The 18,384-nt window shown below is 44.2% G+C and overlaps 4 protein-coding genes across 4 annotated transcripts; 1 reads left to right on the forward strand and 3 right to left on the reverse strand.

Moving 5' to 3' along the window:
* Positions 1-355: 355 nt before the first annotated feature.
* LOC128430887 (NADH-ubiquinone oxidoreductase 75 kDa subunit, mitochondrial) lies at positions 356-6,125 on the reverse strand. The gene is made up of 19 exons (XM_053417006.1): positions 6,020-6,125; positions 4,783-4,859; positions 4,441-4,532; positions 4,219-4,326; positions 3,984-4,060; positions 3,792-3,873; positions 3,537-3,667; positions 3,242-3,427; positions 3,014-3,148; positions 2,775-2,889; positions 2,465-2,610; positions 2,255-2,383; positions 1,951-2,080; positions 1,690-1,850; positions 1,440-1,594; positions 1,157-1,332; positions 925-1,059; positions 768-840; positions 356-670 (listed from the first exon to the last, which is right to left on the reverse strand). Exons 2-19 carry the CDS (start codon positions 4,853-4,855, stop codon positions 579-581), a joined length of 2,196 nt encoding a protein of 731 aa, XP_053272981.1. The 5' UTR covers positions 4,856-4,859; positions 6,020-6,125; the 3' UTR covers positions 356-578.
* A 1,567-nt stretch (positions 6,126-7,692) lies between these two features.
* Positions 7,693-9,877, forward strand: unc50 (unc-50 homolog (C. elegans)). Its single transcript, XM_053417455.1, has 5 exons — positions 7,693-7,964; positions 8,122-8,242; positions 8,356-8,495; positions 8,741-8,848; positions 9,221-9,877. The coding sequence occupies exons 1-5, from the start codon at positions 7,697-7,699 to the stop codon at positions 9,355-9,357; spliced, it is 774 nt and encodes a 257-aa protein (XP_053273430.1). The 5' UTR covers positions 7,693-7,696; the 3' UTR covers positions 9,358-9,877.
* A 299-nt stretch (positions 9,878-10,176) lies between these two features.
* On the reverse strand, positions 10,177-12,907 carry LOC128431206 (inosine-uridine preferring nucleoside hydrolase). Its single transcript, XM_053417454.1, has 8 exons — positions 12,353-12,907; positions 11,691-11,871; positions 11,428-11,607; positions 11,214-11,325; positions 10,994-11,130; positions 10,689-10,766; positions 10,470-10,586; positions 10,177-10,382 (listed from the first exon to the last, which is right to left on the reverse strand). The coding sequence occupies exons 2-8, from the start codon at positions 11,868-11,870 to the stop codon at positions 10,230-10,232; spliced, it is 957 nt and encodes a 318-aa protein (XP_053273429.1). The 5' UTR covers position 11,871; positions 12,353-12,907; the 3' UTR covers positions 10,177-10,229.
* Positions 12,908-13,806: 899 nt separating this feature from the next.
* On the reverse strand, positions 13,807-15,820 carry LOC128430877 (inosine-uridine preferring nucleoside hydrolase-like). The gene is made up of 7 exons (XM_053416986.1): positions 15,644-15,820; positions 15,364-15,543; positions 15,147-15,258; positions 14,934-15,070; positions 14,759-14,836; positions 14,156-14,272; positions 13,807-14,065 (listed from the first exon to the last, which is right to left on the reverse strand). Exons 1-7 carry the CDS (start codon positions 15,818-15,820, stop codon positions 13,913-13,915), a joined length of 954 nt encoding a protein of 317 aa, XP_053272961.1. The 3' UTR covers positions 13,807-13,912.
* Positions 15,821-18,384: the final 2,564 nt, after the last annotated feature.

Genomic DNA, 18,384 nt, shown 5'->3' on the forward strand with positions numbered 1-18,384 from the left:
CTCAGATGCTTTCAAACATCCTGCAAGTCAGCAGGACTGTGCACAGAGCCAGGTATGTCAAAGCACATTTTTTTTGGCAAATACTCGTCTGTCTTTTAATGTTTAAAGTAGAAGTGAGATTTTCATGCTGGACAAGAAATGCGGTTGTTTTCCTCTTTGTCGTTGTGTTGTCTTATCCCTCTTTACGTTGTCTTATTCGCCATTGAATCTTGTGTTTTCCCTTAATGTGATGTTAATGTGTTGGTCAAATTCTACACCTTTTTGTCAAGGTCTGTCCAGTTCCAGATCTGTCTAATCCTTTCCCATGATGACAAACAGTGACACGAGCGCAACACAATGACACAAACCACTAAACTGGAGTAAAGACATAAGTAAGATTTTATTTATATTGTATACGTTTCTCAGTTTAGTTCAACAAAGCTCGTTGTCGGGAGCGAAAACAATTCAACTGTGTACAACAAGCATCGAGGACAACTTTAAGTTAAGGAGCAGCGCTGAGATATTCCAGAGAAGTGTCGGTTGGTTATTTCAACGATGGATGGAGAGTTTATTATCGTGTGTTTGTATGCGGGGGTGACTCAGCAAATCGATGGCTCGTCGACAGCAGCGGCTCCTTCTGTGACGGCTTTGACACATTTGGCCATCGTCTGCGAAGCCCTGCTAATGGAGTCTGGAAACAGAGAAGGTGCGGGCGTTAGAAGTTTATTTTATATTTCTATATATAGACTATTTTAACCGGCGTATCCAAAATAAAAAAACACACGTACCTGTCATGTAGAAGTCCTTCACAGTCAGCTGAGGTGGCACCAGAGGAGATGCTATGAGGTCCTGATTCACTGCCTGAGAGGGGAAACGGGTGAATCAAGAGAAGTGTCTGAAAAGTTGCTTCTGTGAGTGTGTGAGTGTGTGCGTGTGTGTGTGTACCTGGGCAAGTTCGTTTGCTTGTTTGAAGTAGTTAGCCTCCTGAATGTCGTCGTACCGCACCAGATTAGGAGAAACCTCCTCTAGTCTGGCTCGGACCTCATCCACGGTGTCGTAGGGCAGCGCCACTCCAGCCAGCTGCAAACACACATTCACACACGGCTCTTTGGTCAAATTAAAAGTTGCCGTGCAGTAGGAGCGTTTGTATTTGCTTAGTGAGAAACACCGTGCTCACATCAGACACAGCTCTGATGATCTTCCAGTCCTCTCGGGCCATTCCAGGGGCGGTGACGGCCACCCGGGTGTGCTGGCTTCTGCCTTCAGTGTTCACATAAGTGGCATTTTTCTCTGTGTACGCGGCGCCGGGTAGGATGATGTCTGCCATTGTTGCTCCTACGTCGCCATGGTGGCCTGGATGTAGAGGTTGAAAACAGACATCATTAAAGTTTGACCTTCCTGTGATCTGCTGAATGTGTAGAGGTTTTGTGTCGTATGTGTCAATGTGTGTGTGTGTGTACCCTGATAGATGATGAGGCTGTCTTTAGGCAGGTCAGCTCTGGTGATGCAGCCGGCATCAGCTCCCAGCAGGAACAGGACTTTGGGTGGATTCTTCCTGATGGCGTCCACACCGGCCTTGTAGCCCAGATCCAACGCAGCCACCTGACTGGCCACTCTGGTAACAAACACAAAGCACAATACACACTAAAAGTATGAGCAGGAAGCATCTAATCATGTTTTTAAATCTTACAAACTTCACACAAGTTCTACCTGTGTAGGACGTTGAGGACTTTCCACCCCTCCTCCACCCCACTGCTGGTCCTTGCGTTTTGAGCGATGGTGGAGACGGCGCCCAAAATGGCCGCCCCGTCTTCTCGCTGCAGAGCGCTGCTGCCCACCACCACCACCGGGCGCTTAGCAGCTGAAAGCACCTGGAGACGCAGAATAGAAGAGGAAAAACAACAACATCAGTTCATCACCTTGCACCAAATTCCATCCAAACCTGATCAGACCTCACGTTTGTTTCGTTACCTGGCAGAAGGGGTGTGTGCCGTCAGCCAGCTCCTTCAGCACCGAGGTCTCCTCTCCCAGGTGGTCGTACGTGTAGCTCAGGTCAACACTCTGACCCACCATGGCGACCTGCAGCTCATTATGGAGCCAGCTGACAGAGGAGGAAGGTGATGGGAGGTCGATTACAATCATAAGTCCATCAAATATTTGACAAGCCACATCTTTACATGACATCAATTGGGTCATCATATTTTTTTTATTTTATAACTACCAACTTTAATGGAAGCCTGATGTTTCTGTCCCTCTCTGTGATGTGTGCACTTACCTCTTGCGGACTCTGGCGTTGAACATCGGGGCCTCGTAGCGCGGGTTGGTTCCTATGAGCAGCAGCAGATCACAGTCCTCGATGCCGGCGATGCGCGAGTTCAACAGGTAGTTGGAGCGCAGGTCAGTGCTGCAGGGCGAGCAGGAAAATGGTGACAAACTGCACACCTAAAGAGACTCACAACCTTCATGACCACACAAGCAGACTCACCCTGCCCCCTCCATGGGGAAGACCTCCTCGGTGCAGAGGTTTTCGGAGTCTAATCTATTGAGGAGGTCTTTGAGGGAGACCAGAGCTTCAGCGTCAGCCAACCCTCCTGCGATGGCTGCAACCTCGCTGCCCTGCACGCTCTGCAGCTACACACACAAACACACAACACACAAACGAGCATTAATGCACATACGATGATAACTTTTTTAACAGACAGAGAGCATTGACTTCCAATCCTCCATCACCATAGTATAACTACAGAAAGAGGAATAAACAGACAGGTTGCATAAAGCAGCAGACACACACTTACTGCTCCAGCGACACGAGTGAGAGCATCCTCCCAGGTGGTGGCAGTCAGCTGACCTGAACCGTCCTTAACCATTGGCTGAGTCAACCTCTGTCTCTTCAGACCGTCGTATGAAAATCTGAAAACACAGGTTAAAAGTTTCACTCCTCAGTCAAGATAGATAGCAACAAAAAATTTTTTTATTGAATCTGCAACATATTATAATAACAGGTTTATATATTTCAGGCTGGGGTCTGTCTCACCTGGTCTTGTCAGAGATCCATTCTTCATTGACGTCTTCGTTCAGCCTGGGCATCACCCTCATCACCTCACCTCCTCTGGTGCTCACAATGATGTTACTGCCCACAGCATCCATCACGTCGATCGACTCGGTTTTCCTGCAGAGACAGCAGAAGATTTGATTTAAAAAAACAAATGTAGCAGTACCTCTTAGTCCATCAGCTGAACCGAAGAATCCAACTCTGTCCTACCTCGTCTCCCATGGTCGTGCGGTGAATGCGTAGGGTTTGGAGGTGAGCGCTCCGACGGGACAGACGTCGATAACGTTGCCTGACAACTCCGACATAAACATCTTCTCTACGTACGTCCCGATCTGCAGGTTGTTTCCTCTTCCTGTTGTTCCCAGGTCTTCCACACCAGCGATCTCACTGGCAAAACTTGAAATCAAACAAAAAAAAGTATATTTCACCAATTGAGAGGACAATTGCAAACAATAAGATAATCACATTATTCCTTATAGACATAAGTATGGCTGTTGATGATTACCGGACACAGCGGGTGCACTGGATGCAGCGGGTCATGATGGTCTTAATGAGCGGCCCGATGTTTTTGTCCTCCACTGCTCTCTTCCTTTCTGTGAAACGACTGCGGTCTGATCCAAACTGCATGGATTGATCCTGGGAACACCGCATGCAGATTGTGTTTACACTTACTTTTTCCGATCAACATTAATCCCATTCACTTCCATTGTTTGGTGGGTGAACTGGCACCTTAACTTCAATAACCTCGTCCTTTAATTACCTGCAGATCACACTCTCCTCCCTGATCACAGATGGGGCAGTCCAGTGGGTGGTTGGCTAGCAGGAACTCCATCACCCCTTCTCTGATGATTTAATCACACACACGTTCGTCAAGCTCATTTACAATTGTTTATTACCTACAGGTATGTATTTTAAAGTTTTACAAAAGATTGAATCATATTTGAACTTGTACCTGGCTTTGCGTGTCTTCTCTGAGTTGGTGAGGATGTTCCAACCCTTCATGACGGGCATGGCACAGGCTGCTACCGGCTGAAAGCACACAACCAAACACACACAAATCCAATCAGTCACTCACAAACATTAACAGCAGTTTCTAATCCATTGCAACTACTCTCTCTTAAGTGCTTGTTCAACCTAGTGGCTACTTAAATAATGTGGCTAAAGACAAACAGATAACCTCTTGTTACCTTTGGAGCTTTCTCGATCTCCACCAAACACATACGGCAGTTTCCGGCCACTGAGAGGCGCTCATGGTAACAGAACCTGGGGATCTGGACTCCTACTTTCTCACAAGCCTGATAGGGAAGGAAATAGAAATCAGCCAACAACAAATACACACTAAATAATTGCCAGGAAATCATTGTCAGTATCTGTATTAGTTTGAAGTAAATTAATCCGATGCCTCTCACCTGGAGGACAGTGGTTCCTGGCTCCACCTCCACTGGTTTCCCATCCACAAACACTTCCACCATGTTGCTGGCAGCCCGCACTGATGTACGTACTGAAAATACACATGATGCAAATTAATATTTTTTAAAATGACTCCCACAAAGGTGTCAAAGAGATAAATGTGTATATTAAGTAGACCTGCATTTAAGACAAATATATATATATATAAATATATTCTATTTTTCAAATTTACACAAGAACCTATAGCAATTACAGTGAGGAACCTGCTATTTTCCTTTGACACACACTCACACACCGATGTATATACAGACACGTATAAATACACATGCTTTAGATCTTACCGGTGTTGGAGGGAGCCAGACTGCTCTTGGCAGCTCCGGCGAGAGCCCGGCCGACAGTCGGCAGTCGCAACATGACTCTGAGAAAGGAAGCAACATATGAGCTAATCTTATTCAGAGATGCCATGAATCAAATTTCATTAAAGAAATCTGCAATTTGATTTGGTTTGGAGACTTTGAGATCAGCAGAGTACACATTCAAATTTGAACAGGAATCATTTCGAGAAAGTTAAAAAAAAAAACTAAATTATTCAGTTATGACAGCAACAGACAATTCCAACAATTATCTGAAGCCTTACATGACTTGTGTTGCTCAAACAACAGTGAGAATCACAAAGAGATTCTGTCACGGTCGCTGGAAAATGAAAAACAAAGATCCTTCTAACATTCAAATTGTAATAACTGAATTAATGGTATTTCTGTATAAAAGTGACCTATCAGTTAATTAACTTTAAAAAGGGTTAATCGATCACAGTCAAAATGATGTTGGCTTGTTAAGAGGTGAGGAGACACTACTATGACACGGTTCAGGTGATGCTTTCATAACATAGCTGCATAAGCCAGAGAGGTTTCAACCTGTCTGCCGTTTTTCTTTTACTTGACATCCTTTAAGTTTTTCTCTTTGAAATTAACCTATTTGATATGATATTAATAGATATGTCCTATAAAACTTAGGTACAGTTCTTGATTCATCTGTGATTAACTATTATGACAAAGTTTAGATACATTCTTTGAACATGAACACTTAATGAAACTCAGCTTTTTAAGGTCAAAGCCTGAAATCAGGAGCAAACAAAATATTCATCTATCTGCTGAACAATCTCAAAACGTATTTGATGAAGCATCTTTTAATGCAGGGTTTGTTGTTTTGGATTAAGACCCGGTGCTAGCGATGCTAAGCTAACAAGCTATCAACAACAAGACGTTATTGTCATTCCACCACGTTAACGTTTCAGGCAGATGACACACAGAGGACAGATCATCGTTTTCCACAACATGTTAAGATCATGGCACGACTACAAACTGTTAATAAGCAACGTGGACATGAGAAGGAGCCAGAGGCAGCTTGAACCTTGCAGTGAGGACGCAGGCTAGCAGCGTTAGCTACTCAAGGACACTGTGTTGTAAGAGGGTACCTGCAGGTTAATGGGTCAAACGCGTACTTCTGCCCTTAAGATGCGGTTTAATTACGTAAAAACGTAAACATATATAAGAGAATAATGTCTGTCTTCGATCTTACCTTTCGCTATTTGGCCTTCTGGACCAGAACAGCGGTGATCTGAGTTTTAACCACCAGTGGAATAGCGATGGCTGCTGTTAGCGGAAGTGGCAGCTCACTTCCTTCAAATATTAGACTCTAGATTCCATAATAAAAGTTTTCTGAGCATTTGAATCATCCCTTTTTTTTGTTATAATAATAATAATAATAATAATAAATTGTGTTATTAGCTGTAGGACTAGTAGTATTAGTAGAAGTAGTAGTATGATTCTTTAGTATTAAATATATGGTCATTCTGTTATGATGGTGTATATATTCGTAATTTGTTGTAATGTCTGAAGTTACTATTCATGTCCATGTGTTTATAAGCAATTGAACATTGAATAAAGTTTTTAAAAATCTGATTAGAAACTATCTTGATTCATTCAGATTAAAAATAGATATTTATTTTCACAATAAAACCTTCACTTTTGTTGACATGACACTCCATCGTCTGTTCTTGACTTTATTTTTTTACTGCACTGACATACAAGCTATTTGTATCCATTGAGTCGATTGCAGTAATTGTTTAACACAACAAAAACAAAAAACACATAAAATTACAATTACTGGACAACTTCGCTTTCATCTTCGACTACATTTCCCACAATGCACCGGGCGCTCAGCGGAAGACACTACGTGTTCGCTCTCCGAGATCCCAGTTCAGGAAGCGTCAACAAACAGGAACCAGAGTTGGTGCTTTCTCCTGTGAAGGAGTGCAGCAAAAATCTGGTAAATATCCTCAGACACGGAGCGATTTAGTTATTTATCTGTCTCTCGATGCCTTTTATATTAAATCTGTCTTGAATGAGACTAAATAGGCCTTTGTATCTTCTGAAACTAGCTAGCAGCATGCTAACTGTGTCAGCTAGCGTCAAATAACTTTAAAAAATAACCTACACCAGTGTTTACAGGGAAAACCCCTCCTCAATATATGTTATGTCTGCTCAGTGTGTCATTGGTTTATATATGAACCAACAGTTAGCATAGCTTGGTCAGTGGGTAGCTTAGCTTTGCAGTAACACGGTGTGTTTATGTGCTGTCACCATTTCTAATGACTAATCAGTGATAGAACACACAAGGTTTCATATGATACACATGTAAATATGTGTGTTATTAACACAGAACTGTGTGTGTTGTTGTAGATATGATGTAACTAAGGGTCAGCACCGGTCTGGAGTTAGCATGACAGGAAAGGTCCAGTTAAACAGTTTATTAAGTTTATTAGGTCACCATACTCCTCTCATACTGAGTGTTTTCTTAGTTTGACAAAATAATGAAGTTGAACTATAATAGCGGTTCATGATCCAATGATTATAAAGCCTAAAATGCACTGTTTTTGTTATTTGTCAGCTTAAAAGGTCTGTGTGGCAAAATAATTTGGCACATCAACTCAAGGTCCAAGTGCATGATCTGACCTAGTCTAAAAGACTTGTTCTTCTCAGCTACATTTTGAAATAACACAGATTCTTAATTAAAAGTTTGCCAGCTTAAAATGTTGAAGCAGGCAGTGTGAACATCCTGCTGTTCACCACACAGCTCAAGGCTCACTTTTAGACTGATAGTTTTTTTGCTGGAGCTCATCTAGAATATTGGAGTATTTCCACCTGTCTGTCCTCTCCCTCACCCTCTTGCACTTGAAATCAAATCTTCAGCACCATGTTGCCGACCACCGCGCCGCACAGCAACGGCGCCCCCGGCTCCAGAGACGCAGCGCGCCACACGGCGGGCGCCAAACGCTACAAGTACCTGAGGCGGCTGCTGCATTTTGGACAGATGGACTTTGATTTTGCCATGTGGCAGATGCTGTACTTGTTCACTTCGCCACAGAGGGTCTACCGCAACTTCCACTACAGGAAACAGACCAAGGACCAGTGGGCCAGGGACGACCCTGCGTTCCTGGTGCTGCTCAGCATCTGGCTGTGTGGTGAGTCTGACTGTGTAGATAGAAACACCTTAAAATGTATTTTCACACACAATTTGTCTTCCCTGTTTGGTTGTTTTTATTCATATAATGCATATGGTCTAATCCTGATGTTGTCTGTGTACAATGAGAACTAAACGCTCCCTGTGTTCGTCTGTAGTGTCAACATTAGGCTTTGGTCTGGTGCTGGACATGGGTGTCCTGGAAACTCTGAAACTGCTGCTCTGGGTGGTTTTTGTCGACTGTATAGGAGTTGGTCTGCTCATATCGACCCTCATGTGGTGAGTCGCAAGTTTGTCTGGTTTACTGTATGAAAATCATCTTCACGTTGTCTCTCGAGCTGTTGGAAAATTGAGCTCTAAGGTGGATTCTGTTCTACTTTTGTCTTTTCCAGGTTTATCAGCAACAAGTACCTTCTAAAGCAACCCAGCAGAAATTTAGATGTTGAGTGGGGCTACGCGTTTGATGTTCACCTCAATGCTTTCTACCCACTGTTACTCATCCTGCACTTTCTGCAGCTCTTCTTCATCAACCGTGAGTAGATTATCTCTCTGTGTGATTTTTAGCTGCATGTGTGAAAGGACATATTTCTGTTTAAGCTGTTAAATTATCTTTAAAATGTGCATTTAACATGTTTTATTAATCATTCCTATAAAATATCCAAGTGGAGAATAAAGCTTTGGTGCAAGACAAAAAACTAAATCAACACCAGACTTACACAGATGTAGTTTATCAGATGTTGTGTCTCTATTTGCAGTTTGTCGTTTTGTGTGTTTCAGATCTTGTGGTGATAAACTCAGAATGGTTCCTGGGATACTTTGTCGGCAACACTTTGTGGCTCATCGCCATCGGTTATTATCTCTACATCACCTTCTTAGGGTACAATGGTAAGCCCCATTCACCCATTCACCTTAACTGAGACATTAAAATGATTAATTATAAACCACTTGTTATTGAAACAGAATTAAAGTCGGTTAAACTGATCAAATGCTGTTCAAAGTAACTATATATCGACTATAATGTATTACTTATGTCAGTGCTTTCTTGGGTTTAAGGTTTTTGAGTGAAATAAATATGTCTGACGGGAAGTATTGGCTTCCCTTCATGTTGTCAAACTTTATATTCACCTTGGTGGCGCTACTCAAAATTAAGCTTTTTGATTGGTTGTAGTGATGATCACATAATATATTAGATTATGTTTCAGTCTGTCTTTGTATCTTCTTCTGTCTTTAACCCGTCATCGTGTGTCGTCCTCGCAGCCCTTCCCTTCCTGCAGAACACGGTGGTGCTGCTCTACCCCTTCGCTCTGCTCGGCCTCTTCTACGTCCTCTCCATCTCTCTGGGCTGGAACTTCACCCAGAGCCTCTGCTCATTCTACAAATTCAGAGTCAAGTAAAACCAGTTTGCCCTTCAAACTGGACACGAGACATCTTCATGCCGACAAGCCATCAAAATCAGTTTTGGGGACATCAAATTTATTTCCAGCGGCTGTCGGCCAACATCCGGTGGAGAGAGACTATGGAAACTGGGATCTCTAGGTTGAGGTGCGCTGACTCACACTTGATTTTCTGTTTGGATCTCATGATGACCTGCAGCTGAAGAGTGGAGTGTTTGGACTAGTTGCAGAAACAACGGGACAGAAGAGACGGATCTTTTATCGTTGTTCTTTTTGTATGATTTGTAAATAGTTCTCTGGCAGGTTGTAATATATACACAGTGTTGTTTCTGAAAAGTTGAAATTTGCTTTGTTTCTTTGAGTTTTGGTTAAAAAAAAAAAAACAGAACAAATTGAAATCCCGACTATGAATGGAGGAGAAGAAAGTGGAGGAATGTGGGATGAAAACTTTTTTTTCCTTTTCTTTTTCTCTTGAAGTGTACATTCCAGAGCACTTTCAATAAAAGGTTTTATTAATTTATGTGGATGTGGCTTTAATTCCTGGAGGAATAAACTCACCTTTAGGCAAATTGTAATTGCAGTTACATGCTATAGCCACACAGTGGCCTGGTTGTCCCTGCAATGGGTGACGACATGATCACAACCATGTGCTGGAATAACACTAATATTTATGTTTTATAATATACAATACAAGATTTGAATATCAGCCATTAGTGGAAATATATAATTAGATTTTATTATGACTCTTTTGTTTCTGTTTTCCATATATAAGAAGCATCAGTAGTATTTTTAAGCTTTCCAAAGAAAACATGAGAAATGTTGGTGTATTTGTTTTTAATCCACCAGTTTCCTGCCTTCCCTTCGTCATCTCTTTACTTCAGCGAGTTCATGAACATCTGCTTGAACCTCTCCAGGTCGACGTTCTGCATGATGACAGCCTTGTGCTTCTTGTTCAGCAGCTCCATGTAGTCCAGCACCATCATGCCTCGGGTGTATTTCCCCACCAGCTCCACTGTCACTGCAACCTGGGCGAGGAAGAGGAGAGAAGGAAGAAACATGGTTTGAGCTGGATGGAGATTTTAAAAGAAGAAGAAGAAGCAGGGGCCGCTCACCTCTTCACTCTCTGTTATAAATGTGTCATCGATGGCTGCAGCCATGGCGTAGCTGTCACAGGAGTTGAACCCTTTCCCTTCTGTGATCTCCTTCTGATAGTCGGCCGACTGAGCTTTCTGCAGACCATTAACCATGGTCAAAGTTATCAACAGAGTCAGATGATGGATGGAATAAAAGCAATTCCTGATATCATGCATTTCACAGCTCCCTATTCTTACCTTCATTGAGAGGCTGGTGATCTTCCTCATAAACGCAGCCTTCTCTGTGTTTTGGGACAGCCAGTTCTCACAGAAAGACTGACAGAGCAAATGTTTCAGGTGGTTAGTTTGGAAATTTCAGCTGCTAACAACTCAATATGGACTTTAACTGCAAATATACAGTATGTTTTAAATGTCTTCGCTAAATTTTTTTAAGTTTTAATGCATTGGCCGGGAAATGAAATCCATTTCTCTACCAGCAACCCACCAGTGTTCTTAAAAACCAAAAGAACCAGCAATGTTCACATTATTCTGTGCAGCCTCACCCACGGCAGACTGTTCCTGCAGCTGAACTCCCAGGGGGCGATGTAGGTGGGGCAGGTGTAGCGGTCCAGCACGATGTGGGCGGCCTCGGGGTCGGCCACAAAGTTGAACTCTCCGCACACTGTGGTGTTGCCCCTCGCTGCACACACAGACACACATTATGTAACAGAAGGGACAAACGCATGTATTTTTGTGTTTAATGTTATCAAAAGACTAACGTACAGTCTGTGTTTCCTCCCATGATGTAAAGAGCCTTGAGTTTCTTGGGGAGGGAGGGGTCCAGTTGCACTGCGACGGCCAAGTTGGTGAGGGGGGCCGTGGCCACCAGGGTCACCTGTTCACAGAGCAATGACACAGAAATACACACTTTTTCTTGTCCTTAGAACAGGAAGAAGTATTTCAGGCTAGTGAATGAAATCTTCGGTGTGTGTCCTACCTCTCCAGGGTTTTGATTAATGATCTTGACCATGGCAGGTATGCCTCTTTTCTTCTGCAGCAGCTCCAGGCCGGGGGCGTCCGGGTCCGGGGCGTCGCCCATGCCGTCCTTGCCGTGGTAGTCTCCAGCGTGGCGCCGGTTGGCCAGCAGGGGCCCTGAGCATCCTCGGTACACTGGGATCTGAATGTGATGGTTGTGTAGGGATGTGTCACTCTCTCACTTAGATCCAACCTTCACTATAATAATGATAAATAATAACTTACATCCAGTCTGTTGCAGGCTTTCAGGACGCGCAGTGTGTTCGTGAGGACGTTCTCCAGTGGCGTATTGCCATAGCAGCAGGTGATCCCCAAAATCTCCACATCAGGGGCCGCCAGGGCCACCATGATGGCCTGAGCATCATCCACCCCCGTGTCCGCGTCGATGAACAGCTTTTTTTTCATGCTACGCTCAAACAAAAGTCAGTAAGTTCCATGGTAAATCCTCAAATCCAATTTTCATTGAGGAAACTTAAAATATAAACAAATCTGAACGGAGTTTGTTCAATAATGATACATCAGCAGCTCTTCTGCTTCAGGAAGCTAGGGATGGGGGTTAATGTCTACACTTAAGTTTGGTGTCAGTTCTACGCAGACAACACGTTTATAGGCTTTGTTTTTTCTCTCCATGAAAACCATCAAATCTCTTAGAACCACCACGTGTGGCGTCAGGGGGCTCTGTTGCTTAGCAAAAGTTACACAGTGTTGCTTAAAACACTTATTAAATGTTAAGAAACATCAATTAAAAAAAATCGAATCTACGCAACATGAATATGTTTAGGTGAAATCAAAATTCAGATACGTTAAAATGAAAGATATTCCCTCTTGAATATGAAAATAATTAAAAACTAATGATTATTCTACTAAGAAAATGTAAAGAGTCTAACCTTGGGATTGAGCGAAGTCTCCTGTTTGCTTTCTGATGATGAGCCGCAGCTGCTGTGAGCTTTTATCTGATCTGCAGCCTTTTAATAGCACGGAGGAGTTTCTTATGACAGAGGAGAAACACTCTGGCCAGGGTACATTTCCACAGAGAGGCTGTAGAAATGAGCTAAAAGAAGGCGTTGGTTGGAGGAATGACTTGGAAAGAACTGTGATGGGGTGGCAGTGAACAGGTGAACAGTGGCGTATATACGATTTTAGAGCTGATATCCTCGCTCTTGGAATTCCTTGCAGTTTCAAATTCAAAGAAAACTTTTATTATGTATCATTTTTTGTTATAAAAGCTTAATAATTAAAATACAGCTACTTTAGAAACATGCAACAAAAATATTTAAGGCGTCATCAGGAAAAAGTTCAAACTAAAAAAGTTCTCTCTGTTGACCTGAGAAGTAAAACTTGTGCTGGAATACAGAAGCATGGGAACAAAGGGTCTCGAAAAAACATCTGTAAAGCATCTGGCTTGGATAAAAACCTCATGTGACTTCTGGTTTTCATGCTTGCATAACATATTTCGCAATCGACATTGCTGCATTTCTTTGGTAATAGCTAGGATTCAAACCAGCTTCCTCCAGCCAAACAAGCTTTCCAATGCAACCAATCCTCTACACCTCCAAGTCAACTTTGCATTGAGTAATCTTAACATTGAGCTTTTTACCTCGGGTGTTGAACCTAAAAACTTGAACCCGTGTCCTCAGAGTTCCCAAGCTGTTCTCTTTCCACCTGAGCTACAGTTCTTGGTACATCTTAAACATCTTTATTCTATGAATTTGATTGTTTGCATTGGGTGTAGGATTGTAAATGTGATGTATTCCAACAAGAATTGAACTCCGGTCTGCAGAAGTACCAGTCCTCCATCAACAGCCTGAGCTATTTGAGCAGATCTGCTTGAACTCGCACTCGTGAAGTTCTCAAATCTCTTTGATTTGTGGGTTAAACTTCATAAATCAGAGTCTTATAAGATTTGAACTCACTGTTCACTGTTTCCAAACACTTCTATCCACCTGAGCTATTTGTTCACATGGCTTTATCCACTTTCTTTAAGCTTCTGAGTGTTTTCATTGGATATTGTGGCTTTAAAATTCACATGATTTAAAGTCCCATCCCAATTGAAAAAAAAGTTTAGTATTTATTTCATGCAAGGGTTTCTACAGCATTTTTTATTGGACGGTGTAAAATGGAAAGCGACAAGTTGAACCAAACCTGCAGCCAGTGCTGGAGAACTGAAGCACAGGGTCATAGGTTCTACCAGGTGAGCTATAGGGCCACAAGCTAACGTTTGTCCATCCTGCACAAATCTGGAAATGTGTATTAAGGTGCCCTGATCTTCCCCCATCCAGCCACAAGAGGTCAGCCTCTGAGAGATAATAGTCTTTTAAGGAAGAATGCAATAAATCCAGTATATTTTGTGTTTAATGGTCAGACACCGAAAAAAAAGTTGATATTTTTACGAGAAGAGCCATTTTTATTTATTTGGACCATTCCGATTCACTTGTTACAGCATCTTCCTACTTGAGAGAATCCATGAGCAGTTTCTTGAACTTCTCCAGGTCGATCGTCTTAATGATGGTGACCTTGTGTTTCTTCTTCAGCAACTCCATGTAGTCCAGCACCATCATGCCCCGGGTCTGGGTCCCCACCAGCTCAACTGTCACTGCCACCTGCATGAGGAACATGAGAATACCGTTGTGAGAAATTGATGTGAGCTGAGATAATTGGTCCAAATTCAAAGGCAGTGGCCCCTCGCCCACCTTCTCGCTGTCTGTTATGATTGTGTCGTCGAGGGCTGCAGCCATGGCGTAGCTGTCGCAGGAGTTGAAGCCTTTTCCTGCTGTGATCTCCTTTTGATAGTCGGCCGACCGAGCTTTCTGCAGAGGCAACAGTTTCTTTAAGCTTTTTAGTGTTCTCATTTGATATTGTGGCTTTAAAATTCAAATAGTCACACAGGATTTAAACCCACATCCTGATTGAAATCAAAGTTAATATTTATTGCATGCAAGAGTTTCTATGGCATTTTTGGATTTTTTGATTGGACGGTGTAAAATGTAAAGAGACATGTAGAACCAAGCCTGCAGCCAGTGCAGGAGGACTCAGGAACAGGTCTAAGGTTCTACAAGTGGAGCTGTAGGACAACAAGTGAATGCTTGTCCATCCTGCACAAATCTAAATGTGTCAGTGCATGATGTGTCATACTTTATTACTTGGTTGAGTTCCCTTCTGCCTGGAGGACCCCGCTGAGTCTGTGATAACCATTCTGAGATCACTGCATAGTTTCTACTTGTGCATACACGTGCAAAGGTTTTATAACCTTTCGGTCGAGGGCATCTAATCATCTCTCTCCTCATATCACTTACGTCCATCGAAAGCTTGGAAATCTTTTTCATGAAGGCGGCCTTCTTCGTGTCTTGGGCCAACCACTCGTCACAGAAAGACTGGGGGGGGGACACATATTCAAACAATGATTCTGTGATGTTAACACAAGAAGTGAAGGTTTAAAGCCCCTCCTCGGGTTGTTCTTCGCAGCCTCACCCACGGCAGACTGCTCCTGCAGCTGAACTCCCAGGTGGCGATGTAGGTGGGGCAGGTGTAGCGGTCCAGCACGATGTAGGCGGCCTCAGTATCGGCCACAAAGTTGAACTCTCCGCAATCAGTGGTGTTGCCCCTGGCTGCACACACACACAGACATAAAAAGCATACAGCAGGTTAAATATATATTTAAAAATATAGTGACAAATTACATACAGTCAGTGTTTCCTCCCATGATGTAGAGGGCCTTCAGCTTCTTATGAAAGTTGGGCGCCAGTTGTACTGCTACAGCCAGGTTAGTGAGGGGGGCCGTGGCCACCAGGGTCACCTGTACAGAAGCAGCCAAGTTAGACATGTTGCATCCTGTATCATGCTTTAATTGCTTTGTTACAGAATTCTCATAATAAAAGAAAATCCAGAATGTGTGTCTCACCTCTCCAGGGTTCTCGTTCACCATCTTGATCATGGCCTCCACAGCGTTCTGACCGTTCAGCAGATCCAGGCCCGGAGCATCCGGATCTGGGGCGTCGCCCAGCCCGTCCTTCCCGTGGTAATCTCCAGCGTTTTTTCTCGGGGCCAGCACGGGCTCTCCACAGCCGCGATACACCGGGATCTACAGGGTACGAGAGGTCATGCTTCACACAGGATCATGCACGAGTGAAATTCAGCCAACCAACCACGATGCATCCCACACAGTTTTCTTTCATACTTACATCCAGCTTGTCGCAGACTTTCAGGACGCGCAGTGTGTTCTTGAGCACGTTCTGCAGGGGCGTGTTGCCATTGCAGCAGGTGATGCCCAGGATCTTCACGTCAGGGTCCGCGAGGGCCATCATGATGGCCTGAGCATCATCCACCCCTGTGTCCACATCGATGATCAACTTCTTCATCCTATGACAAACATGTGGAGATAAGTGTAGTTGCATGAAACATTTTTACCGAGAGAAATGGAAGGCAATACCCTCAAGCTACATAGTTTTAAGTGCAACTCATTTTAATTCCCGTAATGTGAATGGTTCCGGTTTTTGGGCTGACTCTAGAGTCAAATTGAGTTTTCTTGACTCACCCGCTGAGTGGATCCAAACAAGGTTTCTTCTGCTTGAGGAGGAGGTGGTGGGTGATGACTGCTCCAAACTGAAGAGCTGCCTTATAAAGACCAGAGAGGTGTTGGCTATGCAAATGAAGCAGAAAAAGGAACAAGCGCTACAGATTTGACAAGCATCCAAACTGGTTTTAATCTGACGCATTGAGTTAAATGCACTTTTCTGCAGAAATGTATCATGACCAGACAAACACGAAAGTCTATAGGTACTATTGGAAAAACGCAACAGGAAGCCTGCTATTTTGTATTTAGTGGCCATTTTGGCCATATTCCACATTTTTGTTGTATTTGTCGTTATGCCTTTTAAGTGATGATATCTTCTTATTGCACATTGTATATCACATATAATGATTTCATAACTTCCTTTGTCATTATTTTGATAAACAAAGTCATTTCGAGTTATGTTTTGAACCAAAAAATGTTTATTTAATTATTTGTAGACACTAAATCATTAGATTTGATTGGTAAATCATTTCTTATCAGTTCCATGGAAATCAAGATAAGCAACACCTTTGACACACCTACATGTTAATCATAAACGATGTCAACCATTACAAAATCCTCCCATTGTTCTGTCACGGAAGAGTGTGGAGGTGGAGGTGAAGGTGGAGTTGTGCTCTCCCTGCCTACGGCTCTCCATGTGTGCACCAGAACAGAGCCACACCACAAAGACTGTTTGAATGACAAACATATATATTTTTATTGTTAGTAGTAGTAATTATAATTACTGACTGACAGTGGGAGGCCCTATTGAAATTGTAATTATTATTATTATTATCTCATTTTCTCATTTTCGTCCGCTTATCCGGGGTCGGGTCGCGGGGGGAGCAGCTCAAGCAGGGGGCCCCAGACTTCCCTTTCCCGGGCCACATTGACCAACTCTGACGGGGGGATCCCGAGGCGTTCCCAGGCCAGTGTTGAGATATAATCTCTCCACCTAGTCCTGGGTCTTCCCCGAGGTCTCCTCCCCACTGGACGTGCCTGAAACACCTCCCAAGGAAGGCGCCCAGTGGGCATCCTTACCAGATGCCCGAACCACCTCAGCTGACTCCTTTCTAAGTAAAGGAGCAGCGGCTCTAATCCGAGTTCCTCACGGATGGCTGAGCTTCTCACCCTATCCCTAAGGGAGACGCCAGCCACCCTTCTGAGAAAACTCATCTCGGCCGCTTGTACCCGCGATCTCGTCCTTTCGGTCATCACCCAGCCCTCATGACCATAGGTTAGGATAGGAACGAAGATCGACCGGTAGATCGAGAGCTTTGCCTTGCGGCTCAGCTCTCTTTTTGTTACAACAGTGCGGTAAAGCGAACGCAATACCGCCCCCGCTGCTCCGATTCTCCGGCCAATCTCACGCTCCATAGTACCCTCACTCGCGAACAAGACCCCGAGGTACTTGAACTCCTTCACTTGGGCTAAGGACTCATTTCCTACCCGGAGTAAGCAATCCATCGGTTTCCTGCTAAGAGTCATGGCCTCAGATTTAGCGGTGCTGATCCTCATCCCAGCCGCTTCACACTTGGCCGCCAGCCGATCCAGTGAGTGCTGAAGGTCACAGGCCGATGATCCAATGAGGACCACGTCATCTGCAAAAAGCAGTGACGAGATCCTCAGACCACCGAACTGCAACCCCTCCCCACCACGACTACGCCTCGATATCCTGTCCATGTATATCACAAACAGGATTGGTGACAAGATGCAGCCCTGGCGGAGACCAGCTCCCACTGAGAACGAAACTGACTGGCTGCCGAGGACGCGAACACAGCTCTCGCTTTGGGAGTACAGGGATTGGATGGCCCTGAGGATAGACCCCCTTACCCCACCATACTCCCGCAGCACCTCCCACAGTTTCTCCCGGGGGACCCGGTCATACGCCTTCTCCAGATCCACAAAACACATGTAGACCGGATGGGCATACTCCCAGGCCCCCTCCAGGATCCTTGCGAGAGTGAAGAGCTGGTCCGTAGTTCCACGTCCGGGGCGAAAACCGCATTGTTCCTCTTCAATCTGAGGTTCGACGATCGGCCGAACCCTCCTTTCCAGCACCTTGGAGTAGACTTTACCAGGGAGGCTGAGAAGTGTGATACCCCGGTAATTGGCACACACTCTCTGGTCCCCCTTTTTGAACAGGGGAACCACCACCCCGGTTTGCCACTCCTTTGGCACTGTACCCGACTCCCACGCGATGTTGAATAGGCGTGTCAACCATGACAGCCCCTCAACACCCAGAGCCTTTAGCATTTCTGGCTGGATCTCATCAATCCCTGGGGCTTTGCCACTGCGGAGATGTTTGACTACCTCAGTGACCTCCACCAGGGAAATTGACGACGAAACACCATCAACCTCGAGCTCTGC

Source organism: Pleuronectes platessa, chromosome 24 (genome assembly GCF_947347685.1).
Source record: "Pleuronectes platessa chromosome 24, fPlePla1.1, whole genome shotgun sequence".
Taxonomy (NCBI): Eukaryota; Metazoa; Chordata; class Actinopteri; order Pleuronectiformes; family Pleuronectidae; genus Pleuronectes; species Pleuronectes platessa.

Coding starts and splice junctions, on each gene's coding strand:
- LOC128430887 (XM_053417006.1), bottom strand. CDS start 4,855: ATGTTGCGACTGCCGACTGTCGGCCGGGCTCTCGCCGGAGCTGCCAAG. Junction 2,384..2,464: donor TTCCCCATGGAGGGGGCAGG/GTGAGTCTGCTT, acceptor CTCGCCCTGCAG/CACTGACCTGCGCTCCAACT. Junction 671..767: donor GAAGGACTTCTACATGACAG/GTACGTGTGTTT, acceptor CTCTGTTTCCAG/ACTCCATTAGCAGGGCTTCG.
- LOC128431206 (XM_053417454.1), bottom strand. CDS start 11,870: ATGAAAAAAAAGCTGTTCATCGACGCGGACACGGGGGTGGATGATGCT. Junction 11,326..11,427: donor TTAATCAAAACCCTGGAGAG/GTAGGACACACA, acceptor CTCTGTGAACAG/GTGACCCTGGTGGCCACGGC. Junction 10,383..10,469: donor TTATAACAGAGAGTGAAGAG/GTGAGCGGCCCC, acceptor TTCCTCGCCCAG/GTTGCAGTGACAGTGGAGCT.
- unc50 (XM_053417455.1), top strand. CDS start 7,697: ATGTTGCCGACCACCGCGCCGCACAGCAACGGCGCCCCCGGCTCCAGA. Junction 7,965..8,121: donor GCTCAGCATCTGGCTGTGTG/GTGAGTCTGACT, acceptor GTTCGTCTGTAG/TGTCAACATTAGGCTTTGGT. Junction 8,243..8,355: donor CTCATATCGACCCTCATGTG/GTGAGTCGCAAG, acceptor TGTCTTTTCCAG/GTTTATCAGCAACAAGTACC.
- LOC128430877 (XM_053416986.1), bottom strand. CDS start 15,820: ATGAAGAAGTTGATCATCGATGTGGACACAGGGGTGGATGATGCTCAG. Junction 14,273..14,758: donor TTTCCAAGCTTTCGATGGAC/GTAAGTGATATG, acceptor TTGCCTCTGCAG/AAAGCTCGGTCGGCCGACTA. Junction 14,066..14,155: donor TCATAACAGACAGCGAGAAG/GTGGGCGAGGGG, acceptor TTCCTCATGCAG/GTGGCAGTGACAGTTGAGCT.